The sequence below is a fragment of the Prionailurus viverrinus genome, chromosome D1 (genome assembly GCF_022837055.1).
Source record: "Prionailurus viverrinus isolate Anna chromosome D1, UM_Priviv_1.0, whole genome shotgun sequence".
Lineage (NCBI taxonomy): Eukaryota > Metazoa > Chordata > Mammalia > Carnivora > Felidae > Prionailurus > Prionailurus viverrinus.
The window spans coordinates 55,135,728-55,157,906 of NC_062570.1; the positions used below are offsets into that span (position 1 = coordinate 55,135,728).

The 22,179-nt window shown below is 39.5% G+C and overlaps 1 protein-coding gene across 5 annotated transcripts in view; it reads left to right on the forward strand.

Moving 5' to 3' along the window:
* Window positions 1-22,179, forward strand: part of GDPD4 (glycerophosphodiester phosphodiesterase domain containing 4) — a 184,080-nt gene that overhangs the window by 36,542 nt on the left and 125,359 nt on the right. For 4 of the 5 annotated variants that reach the window (XM_047878460.1, XM_047878458.1, XM_047878461.1 and 1 more), the window contains exons 4-5: window positions 11,364-11,457; window positions 19,224-19,283. The exons of the other annotated variant lie outside the window; for it this stretch is intronic. In XM_047878460.1, the coding sequence (XP_047734416.1) occupies window positions 11,364-11,457; window positions 19,224-19,283 (154 nt within the window). The remainder of the gene's footprint in view (window positions 1-11,363; window positions 11,458-19,223; window positions 19,284-22,179) is intronic. 5 annotated transcript variants of the gene reach the window in all.

Sequence of the window (22,179 nt, forward strand, 5' to 3'; positions counted from 1 at the left end):
ATGGTGAATAGTTCTTTTTTTTTGTATTTTTGCATCTGGTCAGCTAGTATCTTGTTGAGGACTTTTGCATCCATGTTCATCAGGGAAATTGGTCTGTAGTTCTCCTTTTTTAGTGGGGTCTTTGGTTTTGGAATCAAGGTAATGCTGGCTTCATAAAATGAATTTGGAAGTTTTCCTTCCATTTCTATTTTTTGGAACAGCTTCAAAAGAATAGGCGTTAACTATTCTTTAAATGTTTTGTAGAATTCCCCTGAAAAGCCATCCGGGTCTGGACTCGTTTTTTGGCAGATTTTTGATTACTAATTCGATTTCTTTACTAGTTGTGGGTCTGTTCAGATTTTCTATTTGCTCCTGTTTCAGTTTTGGTAGTTTATATGTTTCTAGGAATTTGTCCATTTCTTCCAGATTGCCCATTTTATTGGCATATAATTGCTCATTCTCTTACTGTTTGTGTTTCTGCTGTGTTGGTTGTGATCTCTCCTCTTTCATTCTTGATTTTATTTGGGTCCTTTCCTTTTCCTTTTTGAGCAAACTGGCCAGGTGTTTATCAATTTTGTTAATTTTTTCAAAGAACCAGCTCCTGGTTTCATTGATCTGTTCTGGGTTTTTTTGTTTTTTGTTTTTTGGGTTTTTTTTTTTTTTTTTTTGGTTTTGATAGCATTGATTTCTGCCCTAATCTTTATTATTTCCCATCTCTGCTTGTTTTGGGTTTTATTTGCTGTTCTTTTTGCAGCTCTGCAAGGTGTAAGGTTAGGTTGTGTATCTGAGACCTTTCTTCCTTCTTTAGGAAGGTCTGGATTGCTATATACTTCCCTCTTAATGACTGCCTTTGCTGCGTCCCAGAGGCTTTGGGCTGTGGTTTTATCATTTTCATTGGCTTCCATGTACTTTTAAATTTCCTCTTTAACGTCTTGGTTGGCACATTCATTCTTTAGTAGGATTCATTCTGTAGTCTTGAAGTATTTGTCATCTTTCCAAATTGTTTCTTGTGGTTGATATCAAGTTTCATAGTGTTGTGGTCTGAAAATATGCATGGTATGATCTCACTCTTTTTGTACTTGTTGAGGGCTGATTTGTGTCCCAATATGTGGTGTATTCTGGAGAACGTTCCATGTGTACTGGAGAAGAATGTATATTCGCTGCTTTAGGATGAAATGTTCTGAATACATCTGTCAAGTCCATCTGGTCTAGTGTGTCATTCAAAGCCATTGTTTCCTTGTTGATTTTCTGTTTAGATGATCTGTCCATTGCTGTAAGTGGGGTGTTGAAGTGAGCTTCTGTATGTTTGTGATTAATTGATTTATATATTTGGGTGTCATCACATTTGGAGCATAAATGTTTATAACTATTAGATCTTCTTGGTGGCTAGATCCCTTAATTATGATATAATGCCCGTCTTCATCTCTTGTTACAGTTTTTATTTTAAAATCTAGATTGTCTGATATAAGTATGGCTACTCCAGCTTTCTTTTGGTGAATATTAGCATGATAGATGGTTTTCTATCCCCTGACTTTCAATCTGAAGGTGTCTTTAGGTCTAAAGTGGGTCTCTTGTAAACAGCATATAGATGTATCTTGTTTTCTTATCCATTCTGTTACCCTATGTCTTTTGATTGATCTTTAATCCATTGACATTTAAAGCGAGTACTGACAGATACAAATTTATTGACATTATGTTGCCTGTAGAGTTGGAGTTTCTGGTGGTGTTCTCTGGTCCTTTCTGGTCTTTGTTGCTTTTGGTCTTTTTTTTTTTTTTTTTTTCATCTTTTCTCCCCTCAGAGAATCCCCCTCAAAATTTCTTGCAGGCCTGGTTTAGTGGTCACGAACTCCTTTAGTTTTTGTTTGGAAAACTTCTTATCTCTCCTATTTTGAATGACAGCCTTGTTGGATAAAGATCTTGACTGTATATTTTTCCAATTCAGCACATTGGATATGTTCTGCCACTCCATTCTGGCCTGCCAAGTTTCTGTAGACAGGTCTGCTGCAAACCTGATCTGTCTTCCTTTGTAGGTTAAGGATTCTTTTTCCCTTGATGCTTTCATGATTCTTTCCTTGCCTGAGTATTTTGTGAATTTGTCTATGATATGCCTTGTTGATGGTTGGTTTTTGTTGAAACTAATGGGAGTTCTCTGTGCTTCCTGGATTTTGATTTCTGTGTCTTCCCCCAGGTTAGGAAACTTTTCTACTATGATTTGCTCACATAAACCTTCTACCCCTTTTCCTCTCTCTTCATCTTCTGGACCCCCTATGATTCGGATGTTATTCCTTTTTAATGAGTCACTGAGTTCTCTAATTCTTATATCATTCTCTTTTGCCTCAGTTTCCCTATTTTTTTCTACTTCGTTATTCTCCATAAGTTTGTCCTCTGTATTGATGATTCACCACTCTGCTTCACCCATCCTTGCCGCCAGGGCATCTATTCCAGATGGCAGCTCAGTTATAGCATTTTTAATTTTGTCCTGACTAGATTTTACTTCTTTATTCTCTGCAGAAAGGGATTCTATGCTATTTTCTTTTTTTTTTTAATTTTTTTTCAACGTTTTTTATTTTTATTTTTGGGACAGAGAGAGACAGAGCATGAACGGGGGAGGGGCAGAGAGAGAGGGAGACACAGAATCGGAAACAGGCTCCAGGCTCTGAGCCATTAGCCCAGAGCCCGACGCGGGGCTCGAACTCACGGACCGGGAGATCGAGACCTGGCTGAAGTCGGAGGTTTAACCGACTGCGCCACCCAGGCGCCCCTCTATGCTATTTTCAACCCCAGCTAGTATTCTTATTATCATGATTCCAAATTCTGGTTCAGACATCTTGGTTGTACCTGTGTTGATTAAGTCCCTGGCTGTCATTCCTTTCTGTTCTTTCTTTTTGGGTGAATTCCTCCATTTCGTCATTTGGAAGGAAGAAAGAGAATTAATAAAATAAAATAATTTTAAATAGAAATTAAAAACAACACAAAAAATCAAATAAAGGATGCTAATTCCTACGTGTGTCTTGGCCTGGTTTTGAAAGAAGCTTGACAGAATAGAAATAAAAAGAAAAGAAGAGGAAAAAGAAATGGAAATGTTTGAAATTTAAGAAAATCAATACAATAAAATAGAATAAAATGAAATGATGACAGTAAAATAGAATTTAAAAAACTTATTAAAAAGTAAAAAATAAAGTACAAAAATTAAAGAAAGATTCTTTTTATAGAAATGGAAAATAAAAATAAATTCTGTATTCAAGAATGAGAAAAGAAAAAAAATTGAGTAGATGTACCAGTGAACAGGATGAATACAATTGAAATTACATCCACTTTCCCCTAGAAGTCAAACTATGAAGCACTTTATAGTCTGTAAACTAAGCAGGTAGAGAGAGTTTGTGGTGTTCATCTAGCATGATTGGCCCAGTTGGACAGGGCTTGGTATAGCGGCTCCATTCTTCCTGAGATGGCACTGTTTAGTTTACTGGCATGGATTGTTGTGGCATGTGTAGGCATGTATGTGCATGTGCAGGAGGGGTGAAAATGGCATCACCTAGGGGCGCCTGGGTGGCTCATTTGGTTATGCATACAACTTTGGCTCAGGTTATAATCTCACAGTTTGTGGGTTTGAGGCCCACATTGGGCTCTGTGCTGACATCTCAGAGCCTGGAGCCTGCTTCAGATTCTGTGTCTCCCTCTCTCTCTGCCCCTGCCCCGCTCATGCTCTGTCTCTCTTTTTCTTTCTCAAAAATAAACGAACATTAAAAAAAGAAAAGAAAATGGTGTCACCCAGCTACCTAGTCTCTAGTATCAGAATTCTGTACTCTTGCTGACCAGCAATCAGCAAGAGTTTCCGTCCACTCCCCACTTCTATGCTGCACATGACCAAGCCATCAACCTGCCAGCTGGCACCTCCCTTCTGAGTTTTATCTAAGATGGGGCTGTGTTTCCAAACCCTTCACTTCTGAGGGTCCTGCAGCTTTGACCTGCTCAGACCCTCTAGGGGAGGGTCTCACTGAGCACTGGCTGGGTGCTGGCCAGCCCCCTGGTATGTTTGTGTCACTGTCGGGCTGCAGATGTCTAGAGACTGCGGCTGGGTGCTAGCCCACCCCAGAAGTTCGTGTGATCGTGTAGCAGCAGGGTTTCAGGGATTATGGTAAATCACCACATCCATCTGGTACCAGACTTCACCCCTAACATCCTTGTTCCAACACCAGCAAATGTGGCTGTTGTCTGGGGTCCGCTGGGACCTTTGCCTGTGGGGAGGCCACATAGCCTGTACCAAATGTCCTCCCAGCAGGGGAACTACCTCTCCCCGTGTGGCCTGAGGACCCCTTGGACTTCACTGCTCCTGAGGATTAGCTCTTCCCACCAGAGCTCTGCCAGTATTGAGCTGCAGAGTTTCAAGCTCTGTGCTCTCCTATTTATAGCATCTTAATGGAATTCAAACCCTCTCCTTTCTCCTTTCTTTCTTTTTTTGTTTAGCCCCTTGCAGTCCCTTTCTCCTTTCTTTTTTGTTCCATTCACTCTTTCTCTTTCTCTTCAGCTGCTTTTGTGGGGTAAGGGAGTGCTTTTCCTGTACTTTCCCCCTGTCTCTGTTCTTTCTCCTCAAGCAAAAGCAGCTCTCTACCCTCTGTGGCTTCTGTCTACCCCAGCTCACCTCTCCACACCACGTACCTGCTGAGTTCTGTGGTTCAAGTTGTGCAGATCGTTGTGTTAATCCTCAAATCAGTTTTCTAGGTTTGGAAACTATTTGCAAACCATTTGCAAGATGGTTTGGTGTTGATTTAGCTGTATTTCAGGGACAAGAGAGGGAGAAAAAAGTTCCATGCAGCTCTGCCATCTTGGCCCCTCCTCCTGGCTGAGGTCCATTTCCATAGTGGGTCTAGCACATCCCAATCCCACTCTATGGTTATTTCTCTAGTTTTGGAATGCATAGTTGGAAGAAACATACTCAGCAGCAAGCAGAATTCTCACTAAATAGTCCATTATCAAATAGAAGTTGTATACATGAGTGTGCTCCCACAGGTTCTAATGTCACAAGTAAGTTTTATGGGCAGTTTTACCATTGTTACTATACCAAATTACTGAAAATTGGGTGGCCTAAAACAATATCTGTTTATTGTCTTATAGTTTGTAGGTCAGAAGTCAGTCATACTCAGCTGGGTACTCTGCTTAGGATCTTATAATACTGAAATCAACGTGCTAGCTGGCCTGAGCATTTATGTGTAGACTGGGTGAGAATCCACTTCTTGGTTTATTCAGCGTTGGCAGAATCCATGTATTTCTCATTGTAGGAATGAAGTGCCCTTTCTTTGGTGGTTATCAGATGGAAGTTGTTCTCACCTTCTCAAAGCCAGTGAATTCTTTAGCTTGTGACCTTCTCTATCTTCAGAACTAAGAACTTTGTGTCAAGTCCTCTCAAACTTCAGATTTCTGAGTTCTTCTTTCTCATTTCTCTTACTTCCTTTTATGCTCTCCTCTTCTGATTTTAAGAGTTCATGTGATAACACTGGATTTACCCAGATAATCCAGGTTAATCTCCCTATTTTAAAGTCAGCTGTTTAGTAACCTTAATTACGTCTGCAAAGTTCCTTTTACCATCTTATATAACATTATCACTGGTGTGACACCAGAGGACAGAATTCATGGGGGCCAGAATTCTGCTTGCTCCTCTCTCCTTCCCTCCTTCTATATATATATATATATATATATATATATATATATACATGTATATATGTATATGTATATATATAGTATGTATGTATGCATACATACACACACATTTTTCTCTTTTTTCATAATAGGGTGTGTCAATAGTAGTTGACCATATATATCAGTACTTAAACTGGAGGTATAACCATCACCCTGTGGTGAGAACTCTAACCTCTTTTGGAGAGATGATTGGTGTATTTTTGGTTCTATGAGAGATAATTGCATCATATTAGAAAATAAGAGTAGTTGGTAGAGGTGTGTATGGATTCCAAGTTGACCATGAGTGGGCTGTGATCCTATATTATCTGGGACTGCTAAACTGAAACTACATTTCTAAGAATTCTGTTGCCAGTATAGGATTGGGTTAGGATTAGGTACACGAGAAAGTTGCATAAAATTTGCATGTGGGAAGTGAATCAGCAGCCATTGTTTTATAATATGAAGATCACTGATGTGCCCAGGCATTATGGCAGCCTTCATGCTGGGGCATGGGGTGGTACCTTGGCCTACATACTCCCTAATCCTGCCATCTCTTTTTTAGTTTCTCTGTGTCCTAGGCCATATAAGTGTGCAGCTCAATGACCAAAGGCACCAACTTTTTCTACAGGTCATTCTTTTTTTTTAATTTTTTTTTTTTTAACATTTTATTTATTTTTGGGACAGAGAGAGACAGAGCATGAACGGGGGAGGGGCAGAGAGAGAGGGAGACACAGAATGGGAAACAGGCTCCAGGCTCTGAGCCATCAGCCCAGAGCCCGACGCGGGGCTCGAACTCCCAGACCGCGAGATCGTGACCTGGCTGAAGTCGGATGCTCAACCGACTGCGCCACCCAGGCGCCCCTACAGGTCATTCTTATCATCAAGGTTGGAGGCAGTGTATTGTAACTTTGCTAAATTAACATTCTTTTCTGTGGAGCACAGGGTGCTGGATCATGAGTCAAGGCAACAACAGTAGTGAGTGGTGGTTTAACAACAGGCCACAAGAGAAATCAAAAGAGAGAAGTTTATTACTTATAGGTACTAGAGGATGTACATGGCACACCTCAAGGGGGCACATGGAAGGTCAAGGCAGAGTTTAGACAGAGAGGCATGACTTAGGCACATGCCTTTATTAGTGTCCTTGGATGGAGTGGTTACTGGGCTGGGACCAGATTGGTCAATTCAAACTAAAAGAGCAGGAGAGTGGTAAGCCCCATGAGAGTCATATCTAAGGGGCACATAAGGCATACAGGTGCCAGGGAGCAGAGGAAATCTGATCCCAAGGGCTGTTGGGGGAGTCCTATCAGGAATTTATATTTGCTTGTGACTCCGGGATGCTGTATAGGGCATGTGTTTCTCTGAGGGGGCTAATGTCAGTTTAGCTTCCTTGCAGCCCACTTGGCCAAACAAAATGGATGTTGAGGCAGCAGTACCCTGGACTAGCTTAGCTAAATGCTTGACCCAGTGAAAGACAGACACAGGTTCCATTGTGTTGTCCACATGGGTTTCAGTTTACCCTCATGTGTTTCAGTTTGTTCTTGTGGGTTCCAGTTTCTCATTATAGAGTTTAGTTCTCTCATATGTCGGGTTCAGTTTTCCTTCCCGACTGCTGGCCTGAGTTCTAGAAACTTTAGGCCAAATATCAGAGCAGATGTAACAGACTTATATAGCCTTCTCTAGTGGCTTCTATAACAGCATAAGGTCTGATCCCTATAATAAATCCTTTACTGACTGATCCCAGACCAATAACATATTTTAATCATTTTGGAGAAGTTCTCAGCCACTCTCTTTTCAGATGTTTTTACTCAATTTTTTATCACCTCTATGTTTGGAACTTCAATTTTATGTATATTAGACCTCCTTTCTTTATCCCCAAGTGTCTTACTTTTCTTTATTTTTTGTATATTTGTTCACGTGTCTCTGTTTCATTCTTGATATTTTTTTTGACCTATTCTTTGTTTAACAAATTCTTTTATTTTTTTAAATTGGTCTCCTTTTAAATAGTTCTATACTGAAATTCTTAATTTTGTCACAGTCTAAACATTTTAAGGATATTTATTTAGAAGACTGTGTCTAATACCTTTCTTACCTAGATATGCCAGAGATCTTTTTATGTTGTCATTTCTTTAGGCATTCACTAATGTGGTCTCCTATCCTAGCATGCCTGATTGTTTTGCTTGAGCACAGTATTGTATATAATAAGTTGTATAGGTAATTTGAGACTTTGGATTACATTATGTCCTCTCAGTTACTCTGACAAATACCTAGGTGTATTAGCAAATCCTGTTCACCTTAATTCAATATTACATACTTAAATTGTTCAAAGCTATGATTCAGTCCCCCAGAAGCAGTCTATTTTTGGTTTGTGCTTACTCCTAAGATTTAGCCCCAGAAGGTCCCAAATCAAAGTGTGTAGTGTCTAGCATATTACCCTCCCCATATTTTTGTCCTCCTAGCCCTGCAAGATGTCTCTATCTCAGCCACTTCTTCTAGAGAAAAATCACCCAAATGACAAGTTATGTATTGTGGATTTTCCTCTCTTACTTGGATCTTGGTTCCATAGTTCGTCACTGCTTATTGGCTCCCTGATGCCTTCATTTAGATTTTAAAGAACATATCATCCAGCTTTTTTAGTTGTTATTCCCTTTTAGAGCAGAATTTTTGATGGGGTAACTATCACTTCCCTTTTCCCCCCATGTGTGTTGTGGGGTTAGACATGTCTCCCCATTCTTTATGTTATGTGAAAGTTTCTAATGCCTCACCACAATGTGTCTTTTTGTCCCCCTCAGGATTACTGTCAGCTGACAATAAATTGGTGGGATTAATATAAAGCATTGTGGTATGTAGGAAATGTATTTGGGGACGGTACAAGAAAGCTGCATCTTGCAGCTATGGGAAAGCAGAGAAGGGGTCCTGGAAGGTCTCTTTAAGCATTGGTGCAGCAAATGTGGATTTAGGTGAGGAGGCTGCTTGACTAGTCTTCCCTAAAAAGTCTTTCTGTATTGAATGATAAGGCCTCCATCTAAAAGGGGGATGTGATTATGCTGCTAAGGGGATATAAAGCAAATGGCCCAGAGCAAGGAGAAAACTGCTTGAAAACACTAAGTCAGAAGAAGCCTGCATTAGACAATCCATATGGAGTGAGCCTACTGTATATTCCCAGCAACTGTATATTTGCAGATTAAAGGAGTGATGACCAAGAAAGACTTCCTTTTTTAAGTTCCACTGATGTGTAGGCAGTCACTTAAGCTAACTCCTTTTCATTCTTCTCACTCCCTTTTGTTATCTCCCCCCACCACATGCACACACCACCACTAAGAATGAGTACAGATTCATGGGACAGGAAGAGGTAGAAGAGGGAGAGAGAGAAATAAAACCACAGCTCTTCCTTTGCCTGAAGTTCACAGCAGATGAATTGAACTAATAATATTTATGTGTGATTGAATATACAAAATAAGGTTGAAAGGAAGTAAAAAAAAAGAAAAAATCTAATGTAGCCAGGGAAATGATTAGAAAAGGTAGAGGCACCATTAAATGGCAAACCTTAACTTTCCATTCTCACTTGAAAGCAAAGTTGGTGTTGCTTCTTGGTTAAGCTGTTTGATTAATCCTTTGGCTGTATCTAGACTGATACTAAGTCCATCTTTCATTTTTTTCCCCAAGAACTTTGTTTTTTGTTTTTATTATCCCTGTGCTCATATTGAAACATCATATTCTTGGGGTACCTGGCTGGTTCAGTCAGTAGAAAATGTGACTCTTGATCTTGGGGTTGTAAGTTCAAGCCCCATTTTGGGTGTAGAGATTACTTAAAATCTTTTTTGAAAACCCCAAAGCATTATATTCTTGTTACATGGATGTTAGTCCTTCCTTTATTTCTCTAAACATCTTAAATATATTTATTTTGTGATTCTTTTCTGATTGTGCCATTATATTTTCTTAAGTGCAAGTTTTTTATTTGTTGGCTTTATTGAATTCATTTGCTGACATTATTTGCTGCTTTTGGATTTCTAGTTGTGAGTTCATATTCTACAGAATACTATTCCCAGTGTCTTGATTTGGGATAGCTCTCACTAGGATGGCTGATTGCCTGTTTCTTTGTTCTTGATGTGTCTTAAAGCCTGTGAGGAGAGAGAATTTCCCTTATTGATTTTAATGTGGTTATATGTTCACTAATCTAAATTTTATATTATTAAGTTATAATTTCTCCAGGTTTTATATGAAGAGAAGGTAATTCCTGTTATCTGGAAATGAGTTCACATTATTTGACATATAATACGTAGACCAGAATAACACTGTTTCTCTTAGCATATTATTAGCAGCTTTCTCTCATAACATACTTAAGGAACAGAACACGTTCGAACTGTTTTTAAAGGGCCCAAATATCTTTTTTTTTTAATATATGAAATTTATTGTCAAATTGGTTTCCATACAACACCCAGTGCTCATCCCAAAAGGTGCCCTCCTCAATACCCATCACCCACCCTCCCCTCCCTCCCACCCCCCCATCAACCCTCAGTTTGTTCTCAGTTTTTAACAGTCTCTTATGCTTTGGCTCTCTCCCACTCTAACCTCTTTTTTTTTTTTCTTCCCCTCCCCCATGGGTTTCTGTTAAGTTTCTCAGGATCCACATAAGAGTGAAACCATATGGTATCTGTCTTTCTCTGTATGGCTTATTTCACTTAGCATCACACTCTCCAGTTCCATCCATGTTGCTACAAAAGGCCATATTTCATTTTTTCTCATTGCCACGTAGTATTCCATTGTGTATATAAACCACAATTTCTTTATCCATTCATCAGTTGATGGACATTTAGGCTCTTTCCATAATTTGGCTATTGTTGAGAGTGCTGCTATAAACATTGGGGTACAAGTGGCCCTATGCATCAGTACTCCTGTATCCCTTGGATAAATTCCTAACAGTGCTATTGCTGTATCATAGGGTAGGTCTATTTTTAATTTTCTGAGAAACCTCCACACTGCTTTTAAAGGGCCCAAATATCTTAGCTCTAGCATAGAGCAGTTAATAATGGTGGCTGTGATTGCAGCTATATATGAAAACATACATGCAAATGGGCAGGGAACATGCCAAAATGGAAAACATTTATTTATTTATTTATTTATTTATTTATTTATTTATTTTTAATGTTTATTTCTGAGACAGAGACAGACAGAGCATGAGTGGGGGAGGGGCAGTGAGAGAGGGAGACACAGAATCAGAAGCAGGCTCCAGGCTCCGAGCTGTCAGCACAGAGCCCAACGCAGGGCTCGAACTCACAAACCGTGAGATCATGACCTAAGCTTAAGTCGGTCGCTCAACTGATTGAGCCACCCAGGCGCCCCAGAAAACATTAATTTTATTAAGGTGGTGAACTTATGGATGGCTTTTTCTCTTTTGACATTGCAGAATTTCTGTATTATTATATTGCTTTTTTTTAAAGAGGACATAAGTTTTGAGTATATATTCTAAATAATTAAAAAAATATCATACCACGTATACAGAACCCCACTAAAGTACCCAGTTGCCTATAGGATAAAGTTAAAACTTTCAACTAAATATCTCCAGAGCTCTTCACAGATCTATTCTCAGATTTCTTCTCTTACCTCCTTCCATTTTCCTAAGCCTCATCTAGTCCAGTCTTATTCCCTACCCTTGACACAGACACTACTTATTGCTGCTATATTTTAAGAATTGAAACACATTTTTGCAGGGTCATTTTTCTAGGTACAGGATACTGGTTCTTTTGGTCCATTGTTTTGCTGAGTTTATTTGGGATCCTGACTGCCTACTCTTCATTGCTGGTGGTGAGTAGTGTTTCATTGCTGTTGGTGAGTAATGTTTCATGTTTCCTCTACTCTCTTCCCAAGTAGCCTCATGAGGTGCTCCTGTCTAGGATGGTATCCAGTTGGTGCCGGGAGTCTTCAGAACCCAAGATTACTCTTGTATTAGCAGAGTTGGAGTTTATATTAGCTATTTGAATCTTAGGCACAAGGGATGGATGGAGGAAAAAAAGGCTTATTCTACTAGAGGATCGGTCTTAAAATCTTCCCTTTGAAAGGGTAGTAGAACATCCTTTTTCTAGTCTTATTTCATGGCCTATTTTATGGTTCATTCAATGTTGTTATTTTCAACACTCAACAGATTCACATTAGCTGTACCTTTACATGTTGAGCTATCTCATTTCATATTTAATCTCCTGAGAACCAGTCTTCCTTGGCCTTACAAATTAGGTAGTTTGTCAAACCTATCCTATTGTGCAAATGCTAGTCCTCAAGAGGACGGTTAAGATGGCAGTGGAGTAGGGTGACTCTAAGCTTGCCTCCTCCCCCAATCAGCTAGATAAATATCAAATCATTCTGAACACCTAAAAAACCAATCAGAAGTCTTAGAGAGCTAAGCTGCAAGTCTAAAAACAGAAAAAATGACCCATGGAAGATAAGAACTGCAGAGGGTTGATGTGTGGGAGAAAAGAGCTGAGGGTGCTGTGGTAGGGAGAGATCCCGATCAGAGAGAGGTGATCTAACAGTGAAGAAAAAAAGTGAAAATACTCACAGAGAACTGTACAAGAAAACTGTTCCCCAAAACCATTGATGGGGGGAAAGGATAAGGTTTCAATACCACCAGTTTTTTTTATAAATAGTGGCGCGCAGAGTCTGAAGTTTCAGAGCTCAGTGCCTGGTGGTGCTCTGGTGAGGAAGCAGGGTAGAGCCTCGGGTTTGGGCAAACGAGATCTAAGGATCCCCTGGATCACATGGGAAGAAGCAGTTCCCATGCTTGGAGTGCATTTGGTAGAGGCAACTCAGCCTATCCGTGGGCAAAAGACTGGACAAGTGCCATAGAGCTGCCCTATCACTAGTATAGGAACAAAGACATTGGCTGAGGACAGCAAACCCTGGAACTGGCTGTGTTGTTATTTACCATAAGCTCTGAGCCACTACAACTGTGTGGTCATGTGACTATTTCCTGGGACAAGCCAGCACTGGCCATGGCATAGCAAGACCATCCCCCAGAGGATAAGAGTGGGTCTGAGCCATGGGGGTCTCTGAAGTGTGGGGTTTTGAAACACAGCCTGAGATAGAACCCAGGAGGGCAGCACCACCTAGTAGGTGGATAGCATGGACACAGACGGTGAAAGGCAGGGTTCTGATGGAAGGTGGGATTACAGATGATTTATTGTGCCTCTGTGAGGGTGGGAACTTCCCACTCCAGAGACTAGAGAGCAGGGTGAAGCTATTTTCACCCCTAGCCAGCACTGATTGACCTCAGTGGGCTAAACACCACCAAGTGGAGAATGGAGCCATTAAACTAAGCCCCACCCCCCTGGGCCCTCCAAACACATCTCTATTAGGGCAAATCCACCTGAGAACCAGAGCAGAGGGCCCTTCCCCCAGAAGAACAGCACAAACCCCTTCCATGCACTAAGTCTAATGATCATAGAGTGCTGCAAAACTTCAGCTATAGGGGAATCAGGATCTAGCTTCCTTTGGGTTTTTTGTTTGTTTTGCTTTTGTGTTTTTTTCCCTTGGGTAAGGAAAGAGCAATTTTTATTTTATTTTATTATTTTTTTAATTTTTAATTTTAATCTCTTTTTTTCTATCAAACTTCTCTTTAAATATTTTAAAAATTATTTAAACTTTGGTTTTTCTGAGAGAGTACATGTGAATGGGGAAAAGTGGGAGAGAGAGAGAGAGAGAGAGAGAGAGAGAATATCTCAAGCAGGCCCCATGCTCGGTGACATGGGCTCAATCCCACAACCCTGGTGTCATGACCCAAGCTGAAATCAAGAGTCAGACACTCAACTGCTGAGACACCCAGGTGCCCCATCAAGCTTCTCTTAGCAAACAAACCAAAACACACTTAGGATCTAGCTTCATTATTATTTAAAAATTTTTATTTTATTATTTTTTCTTGTTTTCCGCAAAATGACAAGACAGAGGAATTCACCCCAAAAGAAAGAACAGGAAAAAATGACAACCAGAGATTTAATCAATACAGATGTAAGTAAGATGTCAGGACTAGAATTTAGAACAATTATAATGATTCTAGCTGGGCTGGAAAAGAACATAGGAGACTATACAGAATCTCTTATTGCAGAGATAAAGAGCTAAAATCTAGTCAGGCTGAAATTAAAAATGCTATAACTGAGATGCAGACTTGAATGGATGCCATGACAGTGAAGATGGATGCAGAGGAGGAACAAATTAGTGATACAGATGATAAATTATGGAAAATAATGAAGCTGAAAAGAAGAGGGAAACAAAAGTAATGAATCACAAAGATAGACTTAGGGAACTTAGCAACTTATAAAAAGGGACTAACATTCGTAAAATAGGAGTACCAGAAGATGAAGAGAGAGAAAAATGGGCAGAAGGTTTATCTGAACAAATTATAGCTGAATATTTCCCTAATCCGGGGAAGGACACAGACATCAAAAACCAAGAGGCATGGAGAATTCCCACTAAATTCAACAAAACCTGATCATCACCAAGACATATCATAGTCAAATTCACAAAATACATAGACAAAGAATCCTGAAAACAGAAAGGGAGGGAGGAAAAACCCTTAACCTATAAGGGAAGACAGATTGAGTTCACAAGAGATCTGTCTACAGAAACATGGCAGCCAGAAGAGAATGGCAGCATATATTCAATGTGCTGAATGGGAAGAATATGCAGCCAACAATACTTTATACCGCAAGGCTGTCATTCAGAATAGAAGGAAAGATAAAGAGTTTCCTAGATAAACAAAAACTAAAGGAGGTCAGGACCACTCAACCAGCTCTGCAAGAAATATTCAGAGAGATTCTTTGAGTGGGGGGAATAAAAGACCAAAAGCAGCAAAGACTATAAAGAGATAGAGAAAACACTAGAAACACCAACTTTAAAGGTAACACAATGGCACTAAGTTCATATTATTCAATAATCACCCTTAATGTAAATAAACTAAATGCTCTAATCAAAAGACATAGGGTATTAGAATGGATAAAGAAAACAAGATCAATCTATATGCTGCCTACAGGGTACTCATTTTAGACCTAAAGACACCTGCAGATTGAAAGTGAGGGGATGGAGAACCATCTATCATGCTAATGGACATCAAAAGAAAGCCAGAATAGCCATACTTATATCAGACAAACTAGATTTGAAAACAAAGATGGTAACAGGAGATGAAAGGCATTATGTCATAATTAAGGGGTCTGTCCATCAAGATCTAACAATTGTAAATATTTATGCCCCCAACTTGAAAGCACTTAAAAATATGCATGAATTACTAACAAACATAAAGAAGCTCAGTGATAATATAATAATAGTAGGGGACTTTGACATCCCACTTCCAGCAATGGACAGATCATCTAAGCAGAAAACCAACAAGGAAATAATGGCTTTGAGTCACACACTGAAATCTATAGAATACTTATAAAAGGAATTGAAGAGGACACAGAGAAATGGAAAAGCATTCCATGCTCATGGATTGGAAGAACAAACATTGTTAAAATTTCTATACTACCCAAAGCAATCTACACATTCAATGCAATCCTTATCAAAATACCACCACCATTTTTCACAGAGGTGGGACAATCCTAAAATTTGTATGGAACCACAAAAGACCCTGAATAGCAAAGCAATCCTGAAAACAAAAAACCCAACTGGTGGCTCCATGATTCTGGATTTCAAACTATATTATAAAGCTGTAGTCATCAAGACAGTATGGTACTTGGCACAAAAACAGACACATATCAATGGAACAAAATAGGAAATTCGGAAATGGACCCACAACTCTGTGGTCAACTCATCTTCAACAAAGCAGGAAAGAATATCCAATGGAAAAAAGACAGTTTCTTCAGCAAATGGTGTTGGGAAAACTGGACAGCAACATGCAGAAGAATGAAACTGGACCTCTTTCTTATACCATACACAAAAATAAAGTCAAAATGGATGAAAGACCTAAATGTGAGACAGGAAACCATCAGAATCCTAGAGAAGGACACAGGCAACAACCTCTCGACCTCAGTCAGAGCAGCTTCTTACTAGACATGTTAGGGCAAAGGAAACAAAAGCAAAAATGAACTTTTGGGACCTCATCAAGATAAAAAGCTTCTGCACAGCGAAGGAAACCATCAACAAAACTAAAAGGCAGCCTATGGAATGGAAGAAGATATTTGCAAATGCCATATCTGATAAAGGGTTAGTATCCAAATCATATAAAGAAATTATCAAAGACAACACCCAAAATGCAAATAATTCAGTTAAGAAATATGCAGGAGACATGAATAGACACTTGTCCAAACAAGATATCCAGGTGTCTGACAGACACATGAAAAGATGCTCAACATCACTCATCATCAGGGAAATACAAAGCAAAAACCATGGTGAGATACTACCTCATACCTGTCAGAGTTGCTAAAATTAACAACACAAGAAACAATAGGTATTGGCAAGAATGTAGAGAAAGGAGAACGCTCTTGCACTGTTGGTAGGATTGCAAAGTGGTATAGCCACCCTGGAGAACAATATGGAGGTTCCTCAAAAAGTGAAAAATAGAACTACCCTAAGATCCAGCAATTGCACTATTAGGTATTTTCCCAAAGGATACAAAGATCAGATTTGAATAGGTACATGCACCTCGATGTTTATAGCTGCGTTATCAATATTAGCCAAACTGTGGAGAGAACCCAAATGTCCGTTGACTGATGAGGGGATAAAGAAGATGTGGTGTGTGTGTGTGTGTGTGTGTGTGTGTGTGTGTGTGTGTGTGTGTGTGTATTTACAATGGAATATTACTCAACCATCAAAAAGAATGAAATCTTGCAATTTGCAATGTTGTGGATGTAGCTTGAATATATTATGCTAAGCAAAATAAGTCAAGTCAGGGAAAGACAAATACCATATGATTTCATGCATATGTGGAATTTAAGAAATAAAACCAATGAACATATGGGGTGTGGAGAAAAAGAGGGAAACAAACCTTAACAGACTCTTACAGATAGAGAATAAACTGAGGGTTGATGGAGGGATGGGGGTGGGAGATGGGCTAGATAGGTAATGGGCATTAAGGAGGGCGCTTGTTATGATAAGCACTGGGTGTTATATATAAGTGATGAATCACTGAATTCTCCTGAAACCAATATTTCACTGTATGTTAACCAACTGGAATTTAAAAAAAATTGAAACACACAAAAATACCAAATGCTATTCCTCTAGTCCAGGGGCTGAGTACATTTTAGCAAGTGTTTTGGCAATATTGACTGTCTCTGTTGCTGACATAGTGGTGTAGTGTGGTATGAGAAATTCAGGCCAAGTAAGAGAAAAGTCTGTAGAAGTGGAAAGCTTATGGGAGGATAGCTTTCAGGTAATGGGAGTTTTCCAGTGTGCACGTACACATAGGACATACATATCTTTCTCTGATTCCAAAATTCCCTTTCCTTAATTTTTTTAATGTTTATTATTTTGAGAGAGAGAGAGAAAGCACGAGCGAGTGGGGGAGGGGCAGAGAAAGGGAGACAGAATCTGAAGCAGGGTCCAGACTCTGAGCTATCAGCACAGAGCCTGATGTGGGGCCCAAATCCACAGACTTCGAACTGTGAGATCATGACCTGAGCCAAAGTCGGTATCCCAACCAACGAGCCACCCAGGCGCCCTGATTTCCTTTCTGATATAGAAAAGCCCAACCCCCCAAATGCATTGCCATTTGCATTTTTCAGCAAATTTGTTAATCATTATATGAATGATAAGTACTGAGTATGCAGTGATCAAAAAAATATATGCAGTTTCCATTTTCATGTAGGGCACTTCAAAGAGATTGGTATGAGATGTAAAGTTATAGTAATGTCTTAATGAGTTTAGACTCTAGTAGAGCAACTAAGTCACAGACAAAAGTAGCTAACAGAGGCAGAGCATTATATTTGTCATTAGGCCTAAAAAAAGTTCTGCATGGGTTCTGAAAAGGAAGAGGCAACTTGCAGCCAAGAAGATTAAGTAAGACTTCTTGTAAGAGGTGTCACTGATGGGATGTTGGATTTGGACATGTGTATATGGGGATCAGGGAAGAACATTCCAGGCTGTGGGAACATCAAGACAAAGTTGGCAAGACAAAAATATGGAGTGTGACTAGATCAGAGGGAAAGGTCAGTTCTGTTAGAATGTAGAACATAATGAAGAATAATTGGGAACCAGGCTAAAAGGATAGATAGGCTTGTGACAGATTTTGGAAGGTCTGGAAAGTAAGACTAAGCCATTTGGCATAAGTCAGATTTCTATTTTAGGAAAACCATCCTGGAAGTTGTGGTGTGGAGGGTGGCTGTAGGCAGAGAGGTTGGATAGAAACTTTTCTTTTTAATGGGGAAAATGCAGGTGAAAGATGTGCTCTGAGCCAAACTCTGGCCACTGAATTGTATTGCTTTTATACACAGTGAACATGAAATGAATGGTATCATTCATTAGCTTCTAAGGTGGGAATGAGTTCTAGTGTCTAATAAAGCAATATATTACAACAAACTTTCTATTCTGCCCTCCTTTTGGATATAAGCAGTAGCAACAACAATGAACAAAGAGGAAAACCTGAGTTCTATTTCTGTCGTTAGGTTACTTTGTAACCTTGGTCAAGTTGTATACCCTTTGAGCCTCAATTTCTTTTCTTTCAAATGAGAATGATAATATTTAATAAAATGACATTTTATGGGGCTGGATAAAGAACAAATGAAATAAGATACATAAAATTATTTTGATAAAAGGTTAAGAGCTTTATAAAGTCCAACTCTTGTTAATATCCTAAGTATCTGAGGGTTCTGATTTTGTTTGCATCTCCATACTGACTTGGTGACTGGCTAGATTTACAATCAAATCTAATCGAGACTTATTGAATAAATACCAATGGTTAACAACAGTGGTTAACAGTTGTAACAATGGCACTGATTTCTCAAGAAAAAGTTTTTCTATTTTTAAATTTTTTAAGTTTTTTTTTTTTATTTTGAGAGAGAGAAGAGCAAGTGAGTGCATGCGTGGGGGAGGGGCAGAGACAGAGGGAGAGAGAGAGAATCCCAGGCAGGCTGTGTACTGTATGAGGGCTCAATCACATGAACCATGAGATCATGACCTGAGCTGAAACCAAGAGTCGGATGCTTAATTGATTGAACCACCCAGGCACCCCAAGAAAGAGCTTTTAAATAACCAATGGAAGGGCTGGCCCTTGTCCTCTCTTTTGTCACAAGTGGGTCTAAGTCATACCAGGAGTACAGTTCATCATAGGGAAAATAAATTGGTAGGAACTCAGGAAGGATATCAGTGTGGTGATTGTTATGAAATACCAGAGGCAATAATAATTTTGGGGGTTGCTGGTGAAAATTGTAAATAGAAGGTGACATTTGAATTGCCTTTGAAGCATCAGTGGCATGGGGAGGGAGAGCTTTTCAGGCAGAGGGGCAGCATGACAAAGTACCAGAGGCTGACAAGTGCAGGTATAGCAAGAAGTGAATGTAATCCTAGACTCTGAAAGGAATTTTGAACTACAGAACAGTGCTTTGGACAGCAACTTGATTTCAAAATAACCTCCTTTTTCTTCTTTGCTTTTCCAGGTACTTGCATTTTTGTTGGTTTGGGAAGGGTATGAACTATACCTGCACTGGTGTCATAAGGTAGGACACTGAACCTTCGTAGGAAACTTTGGGCCAGGATTGAATGTGCCTCTTAGGCACTCAGCATGAATTAGAGTCACCTTTTCTTTCATCGTTCCTGTTAGAAAGAACTGATCTATTTACACTGTTTTAATTGAAATAATTCAATTTCTAACATGTAACTGATTTACTGAAGGAACTGAACTCAAACTTTATGTTTTCTCACCACTTCTTGTTAAACTCACTCTGTGACTCTGCTCTTCCCATCCCAAAAATGTCTTAGGCCAGTACTTTCTCATTCCTTTAGAAAGTTACAAAAACATTCTTATTTCAGTCATTAAAAATTTCTGTTCATTGTAATAACCCAAACTTCAACATTATAAGACTTTTCCTCTCCTTCTTTGGGCCTGACCAGGCATGGAAGCCTGCAGTGATAGTGAGTGTGACGGTCCTTTTACCTCTCTTTCACCAGAATAGGGCCCAGGGAAACAGGAGATAGGATAAAAGAACGTGGTTGCACAAGGATGGGCAAGAGGGTCATCTGGAGTTGATGCTGTCAGGACCAGGTAAATGCACAGTTGTCGGCTATTTATGCCACGGGCTTTTCCTGTGTGTATTTTCAGAGAACTTGACTGCACCTTTCTTGGTGCAGAAATATCCCCAGAAATTTCTCTCTTGAGGTCTTTTTGACCCTCCCTTAGTTTGGAGCCCTTTAAAATTGACTTCTGAATGTCTCTCAGAGGATCATATCTGGCTACAGAAAAGTAGCATCTTTGCCCCAACATCTGTGGACATGTGGCTCATTTCCAACTGGCCTCCCTCATTTTGTTCTGCCACGGGCTTGAGCAGCTCCAGCCACAGCCTCTTGCTTTTTTATAGTCTTTTCAGGCATGGTTTGATACCATTCATTGTTTTCCCTTAAACCTAGGAACATACCAAACTCTGAGTCATCCCCTTAAATTTCCTCTTACTCAAACGAGAAGTATGAACTGGAAATGTAAATTTAAGAGTTACTAGAAAAGATCGAAATTGAAGTCATAGGATCTTATGGGGAAAGTATGTAGAGTGAGAAGTGAAAAAATAGGCCTTATTGAGATCACCAACGGTTTTGGATTTGGGATGCCATGATCAGTTAGTCACTACCAAGAATCATGTGAAATCTAAAAAAGAAAACTAATGAATAGACACAAAGTCAGTCCAATAAATGCAAAGAACAAACTGACGGTTTTAGGGGAGGGGAGTGGGAAGTTTGGCAAAATGGGTGAAGGGTAGCAGGAGACACAGGCTTCCAGTTATGGAATGAATGAGTCACAGGAATAAAAGGTACAGCATGGGGAATATAGTGGTATTCTAATAGTGTTGCATGGTGACAGACGGTAGTTACACTTGTGGTATGCCCAGCATAAAATAGAATTGTTGAATCACTAAGTTGTACACCTGAAACTAATATTGTGTATCAGCTATTCTCAAATTTTTAAAAAAAGAATCCTTGTGAGTGAACCATTCTGATTACCATTCCAGGCTTGTGCCTATTTTAGAAATCAGGCTTACCTTGCTTCTGGCAGTTAGTGCTGCTACTTGACCTCTGTCACAGCAGGATCTCATTATTGCCTTGGAAATCAGGAAGCCAGTTTCAATGGCAGTATCTTTCACCTTTATTCAGGCATAGAGATTTAGCCACTATAGTACTTTTCAAGGATACTGACACTTTCCTCATTAGTGTATTTTTCACTGTCCTCTGAGACCTCCCATAAAATATGGGAAATGGGTTACCTGATCATAGGTGATAGCATTCCAGCAAACTTTTCTCAATAAATCTTTAGATTTTTCTTCCTATGTTACAGCAAGAAACTGCTGGCACCCCAATTTCATTAAGCATAGGCCACTAATGAGCCAAGGTTTTAGGTAACCAAAGAGTTAGAACCACTTTGAGATGTGTAATACCTGGATTCTAGTGTATTCAATTCAGAATCTCTGGTAAGTGCACTCCTATCAATCAGTTTAGCCTCATCTAAAATGTCTAGCACCCTTAGGATTCAGTGCCATAAATATTCTATAGGGGTTTTGGTCAATATAAATTAACAGAGCCTTTGGACTCTGGGATCTAATTCCAGTTATCAGTCTGTAGGAGATGAGAAGTGATGGAAGTGGGGTATGAGAAGAGTTGGCATCCTCTTGGCAGGTAACTACCTTGGTTGTGTCTTCAAACCGGACTTGGGAGGAGAGACTACTTCTATTAGCAAGGGAGATTCTGTAGGGCTTGGAGTTTCAGTTTTAGTATACTCAGAGTAAACCCAGAAGGAAAGGGTTAACATTAAGCCTGTAACCTATTCCTCTTCTACCCAGGGATTCTCAGGGAGGAATGAATGACCTCGATCAAAACTTAATAATAACCCAACCTCCTGATAAACACACTAAGGATATTTGTTAGCCAAAAGGCAATACAGAGTCCTTGTCAATGAAAATTTCTGGTGGAATATAACTGCTAGATATAAATCAGGGTTGCTTATTGTAAATAATCCTGGAATTTATAGATATATATACATATCTATGTATGTATCTATGTATAGCTATATATACATGTGGGAGACATGGCTGGCTGGAGTTGTATAATTAGTGGGATATAAGATAAGGATGCCCCATAACCAAAAAGGCTCCTTCTTTGAAGCAATGTGTTCATATAACTTTGCTCAAAACATACCTTACACTCAGGGGAAATGAAAACACTAATTTCAGAAGATATATGCACCCCTGTGTTTACCGCAGCATTATTTACAGTAGCTAAGATATGGAAGCAGCCAGAGTGTCCATCGATGATAGATGAATGGATAAGAAGATGCAGTATACATACATAATGGAATATTATGCAGTCATAAAAAATGAGATCTTGCCATTTCAACAACATGGATGGACCCAG